Raw genomic sequence first — 5,493 nt, 5'->3', positions numbered from 1 at the left:
GTGATTGTAAAAACGAATAGCATTGGCCATGTGCATTCCATCAGAGAAGAAACCTACTGTCCTCCATTTTGCTAACCCTCCAGTGGTTGTAAGATGGCAAACAGCATCCAGCCTAGGCCAGGGAGAGCTAGGCCGCTATGGTTGTCGTTTCAAATGGAGCCCAGCCAAAAAACAGGGTTCCCTTCACCAGCAATGACAAGCAAATGTATCGGCATTCCATTAAAACACGATGCAAAGCTGAGCACGAGGCAGGTCTGACGTCAGGTGCCCCACATAAGCGTGGATAGTAGCCCTACTGCCTCCACCGTGCTCAGGGTTGTTCTGCTGAACATCGTGCCCCCCAAAGTGGCCTCGTTCAGTAGTTGATCAAACTGATTGATGAGGACTGGTGACCTCACACTAATATGTCTCTTGGAATTGTATTAATAATACCTACTCAACTCCATGACTGTGCAATTACAAAGAAATTACTGAATTACTTTTTGTAACAACATTGTAACAAACATTAGATAGTCGTTACAATGGTAATTACAGCGTTAGCCTACTGCTAAGATATTGGAGCAAAGGAGTACAAACTGTTCCCTTGGTTTTCGCAACCCAACTTTTCCTCACTCTTTAAATGTTGTGTAAACATTCCAATGTAAGTAGACTGGTGAGTGTATAGGCTATATAAGAGTACGCAGGTATAAAACATAGCCACAGCAGGGAGAGAAAGGTACTGTAAAATCTTCCCGCCCTCCCAAAGTGGGGCAGGCGGGGAGGTACGGAGACCTGAGACATGATCTCTCTCTGTGATTGTACTGGTGTTGCATCTGTTTGAACCGGGGGCGTGGAGTGGACAGATCTGAGGACAGATAGCATGGGGGCTGTCCGTCAAACAAAATCAATGGCATCACAAAAATAGTTGTGAATGCATGTTCTCTTATTGGACAGTTGTTGGTTGTTTACATTAAATCTGACATCTGATTGGGTTACAAATTCAAGAAGAGGAGGTCAACCACAGGGGCGTGGCTGAACCCACAGCTGCCTGCTCAATGAGAACATTATTTGTGGAATGAATCTTGACTTTGGAGATATGTGTGTGAGGAGGACTGAATTCTGGGATATGGCTATAGAGGGGCTTGGAGGATTGGGCACTGGGTTGTGTGGAGGCTATAGACTGGGCCACTAAGACAACGGGGTATAGGCTATTCCCCCGCTAACTCTGGCAGATCAGAGTCAGAGGGGGGTGTGAGGAAGTGGTTCGGAAGAGGTCCGGACGCAGAGCCCTGGGGGACGCCTGGCAGGGCGGCGGCTGGGTCAGGCAGCGTGAGGGTCTCCGGGGCGGACTTCTTGCGGGGCCGGTCCTTGGGGACGGAGAGGAACTCGGGCGCGTCGGTGCAGAGGGGCGTGGAGGGGGCGCTGGCGGATCCACTGGGGGCACAGGAGGAGAGGGGCGTCTCGCTGATGGAGATGGACGGGGGGAACATCCCAATCTTCTCGTTGGTGGCCTCCTGGATGGCGCGCTCAAACTCTCTTACCTCATCCATCGTCATGTCTGCTCGGAGAGACGGAGAGGGGAAAGAGTGAGGGGGGAGAGAGGGCGGTCAGTAGTTTTCTCTGGTCCTCCACATTAAGGTGTCTGCACACGGCCCCAACCAACGGCTAGCAACTCCCAACACCCAACATTCTAAAGTTGACAGTTGTTAGAATATCGTGAGTTTAAAATTCAGCTGCAAAATCCATCCAACCGACGCCAACAGTCACCAACAAATATGGTACACCGATCCAACGTTGGTGTTGGTTGGCATTGGTTGAGGCAGTGTGCAGACACCTTTAGTCATCAGCATAGTCTGCTATAGAGTCCTACCGACAGAGAAGTACGAAAATACAACACCAGAACTATAGACAACACCAGAACATTAGTTCTTCTAATTCCACCAGCCGAACTCAAAAGGTTTTAAAATGTTGATCCCTGAGGATTCTGCACATTGCCAAAGTTGTTATGGTAATCTTATGAACCCTACATGCCACTTTTCAACAGACTTAGGCACTGATGACTGAATGCGTGAACAGTTAAATGTGTGAGTGTGGCGGACAGGCTGGAAGGTCATCAAAAAAAACATTTAAATCGAAGACAGACGGAGAAATGGAAAAAAAAACATACGCTCGCTTTGTCATGGATCTCTATGTCATCCAGTGATGGTGAGTTTGTTGTGGAATGTTCTTCCTGTTCATGGCAAACTTTTATGTTGGTTTTCTCATGCATTTGTTTCTCGTATTCCCGCACGTCATCCAAAGTCATATCTGGAAAGAGGGATGGAGGTGGACACACGTTGGTAAACGTCTTCGTCAGGACGAGGGAGGTGAGGGAGGGGAGTGAGGGAGGTGGGGCGGGCCGGCGGACTGCGGGCCAAAGCACTTTGGAGGAGTGATTAGTGCTTTCTGGAAGGTCAGCAGTCGGAGGTCGAAGTTCAAGCGCAGCCAGAGGAGGACGGAGGTCACAGAGCCAGCTTCCCAGTGAGAGGTTAGAGAGCCAGTCACCCCCAAAGCCAGGTTAGGGCAGAAAGACAGGATCATAATAGGAGGGTGGGAGGGGGGGTGCAGGGTCCGGACTTTTCCAAGTCAGCTCACAGAACGGCGTGATACGACATTCCCAGGAAAAGTCTACCCAAATATTTGGGCGGAGGGAATCATCTAGCCCATGCACAGGTAGAGGTTAAAGGTTAAAAGGTTATTTCCCAGAGGTGGAGGAGAGATAGTAGAGATGGGATGGACGATGTTCCACAGCAGAGATGGACTTTTATCTACTTCCCCTACAGCCATGGAAAATGTTGAGTGCTTAGTTGAGTGAATAGGACGTGTTAGGAGCCGTGTTAAGAGCTAGGCCTGCGGAGCTTAAGGTCCGGTCAAGACCAAAACGCACAAAACTTCCACATTTTTCTGAGAGCTGTGATATTCCTTCAAACAGACATTTTCTGAGGAGAGCAACTTGTCGCTGTAATCGTCATCATCTAGCCAGGTGTGATATGTGAACCCCTGCTTCAGTTTACCACAACATGATAGGTTGACTAAATTTGCACACTACACTAAAATGTTACATGTAGTTAACTCCGCATTATACTCTGTGTAATTGAATCCCAGTGTTGTAGGATACCGGGTTTCAGAGAAACATGGAAGTGTTCTGTGCATGTAATTGACGCACACCCGCCAGCCCCTGAACACCACTTCTAGTGTCTTCGTCCCCCCTGTCGTGGATTTATGAACGATGGAGTCAGTGACAGGCTGGCCAGGCTGGGTTAGTGGTGCATGCTGGGAGGGAGGGGGGGGGGGGGGGGGGGGCTTACGGAGCAGGAATCGCAGGGGTGTTGCAGGAATCGCATGCCTTGGTTGATTGAGGAGCTTGTTCATTCCAGATTCATTTTACACAGTCGATTTCCAACATCAAACACAGCACCATGTCCAATAACATAGGCTCACATTTCTACGCAATTTTCCGAAGAGGAGCTACAATATCTACACTTTTGAAATAACCATTGTATTCGTCTTACTGGTGTAGAACTACAGTATAGATATACTTACACTGAAGCCCAGTGTAAAGCCTGGCTAGTGTACAGGTGTACAGAGGATAATATTTAGCGTAAAAGATGGCTGCCGGCTCCAAGATTATTTTTATCTGTATCAAGCATAATCTTGGAGCCGGCAGCAACATTTCACTGTGTCTGTATAGCGTACTTTACATGTGACTAATAAAGAAATGTTGAATCTGGTATAGCAGCGTGTGATTCAAGCAGGCCTACGGAGGCCCTGGCCGGTGTACGTACCGATCCACTCGTCCACCCAGGCGAAGGCGTGCCGGTGGCCAAGCAGCAGCACGTCACGCACCACCTGCAACAGCACAACACGGCGGTCAGATCTGACCTCAGACCAGCGGCTACACAGGGAGTTCGATCTACGGACGGCGAGACTCGGATATTATATTCTTGGATTCGGTACTTATCCCAGGTCTATCGTAGGAAATTTCTGTTTAGTTACAGATTAGCGGATACTGTGAAGGCTGTGTGTGCGTGTGTGTATGTGTGTGTGTGTGTGTGTGTATGTGTGTGTATTACGGATGGGGGAAAAATAGATTCTTCGCAATTCTCTCTCGAGTGTTGCATCACTCGATGCAGAAAACTCATAATCGGAAATTGTTAATAAAATGTGAAAAGGCCCGCGCTGTAAGCGTAAATTCCTTGCGTCTTGATGGTAAAATGTTTTTTGTTTTTTTTATAATTGGTGAATCGTAAGTTACGTAATGGACGTAAAACAAACATGTGCATCGTGTTTAAGTTTGAGTTTTGGTGAAGATGACTGAGCATGAGAAAGAAATCCGACCGGCACCCCCTGCTTTAAAAGTGAATGTACAGTATGGAAGCACTTAACTTAACACACTTAACCTGTGATGCTTTAAAAGTGAATGTACAGTATGGAAGCACTTAACTTAACACACTTAACCTGTGAAGTTGAAGGGAAAAAAGACCTCCCACACAGTATGCAGACAGTATACAGAACCACACGGTATGCAAATTGCATCGAAAACGAAATACTTTGGGAACACAATAAACATGAGCCACCAATAAAAAACGTCGAAGCATCTCGATGCATCATAATCACTTTAGAATTGATAATCGTTTTATAATCGCATCGTTGCCCTCTGAATCGGAATCAAATCATGAGGTGCCAAGAGATTCCCACCCCTAGTGTGTGTGTGTGTGTGTGTGTATATGTGCGTAGTGCGTGACGCGTCACCTTGTGTACGAACTGCTCCACGCGTGTCTGCAGGCCCCACACCTCGAACTTGACGGTGACCAGCTTGTAGGAGCACATGATCGGCTCCTGCGTGTCGCGCCAGTCCTCCTGCAGCATGCCCCGGGACGTCTTCTCTGATCTGAAGTACCGCAGGTCCTGTGGGGATTGTAAAAACATACACACACACACACACGCACACACGCACACACACACAGATCAGCTCCATCTGCTACCTCTTCCCCAGAGAACCATTTTCTCAAAATACCCAGGGCAGCAGTACACAAACACACACACGCAAACATACACGCGCACACACGCACAAGCGCACACACACACACACACACGGACACGCACACATACAGAAACAAACAAGCACACACACACACACACACACACACGCATATGGACACACACACAGACACACACTCCCATACAACACTGACACACACACACACGCACACGCACACACACACACACACACACTCACCTCAGACTCTTTGTAGTAGCGCTCAGGGATCTCATCGTAGGCGATGTCGATAAAACACACCTCTCGCTCCTGGTCCTTCAGCTCGCTGTCAAAGATCTGCAAACAAAACATCAACACCATCGTCATACAAAAACAACAGCAGCTACACATTCAAAACATCAACACCATCGTCATACTAAAACAACAGCAGCTACACATTCAAAACATCAACACCATCGTCACACTAAAACAACAGC

General features: G+C 48.0%; 1 protein-coding gene across 1 annotated transcript in view; it reads right to left on the bottom strand.

The window, feature by feature from the left end:
- Nucleotides 1-1,061: 1,061 nt before the first annotated feature.
- Nucleotides 1,062-5,493, bottom strand: part of pitpnc1a (phosphatidylinositol transfer protein cytoplasmic 1a) — an 81,957-nt gene continuing 77,525 nt past the window's right edge. The window contains exons 6-9 of the mRNA XM_084441542.1: nt 5,258-5,353; nt 4,771-4,926; nt 3,804-3,867; nt 1,062-1,537 (exon numbers count right to left, since the gene is read on the bottom strand). Of these exons, the coding sequence (XP_084297668.1) occupies nt 1,188-1,537; nt 3,804-3,867; nt 4,771-4,926; nt 5,258-5,353 (666 nt within the window). The 3' untranslated portion in view covers nt 1,062-1,187. The remainder of the gene's footprint in view (nt 1,538-3,803; nt 3,868-4,770; nt 4,927-5,257; nt 5,354-5,493) is intronic.

The sequence above is a fragment of the Borostomias antarcticus genome (genome assembly GCF_949987555.1).
Source record: "Borostomias antarcticus genome assembly, chromosome: 7".
In the NCBI taxonomy this organism is placed as follows: Eukaryota; Metazoa; Chordata; class Actinopteri; order Stomiiformes; family Stomiidae; genus Borostomias; species Borostomias antarcticus.
The sequence above is the reverse complement of the archived record's forward strand: the minus strand, read 5'-3'. Positions and strand labels throughout refer to the sequence as shown.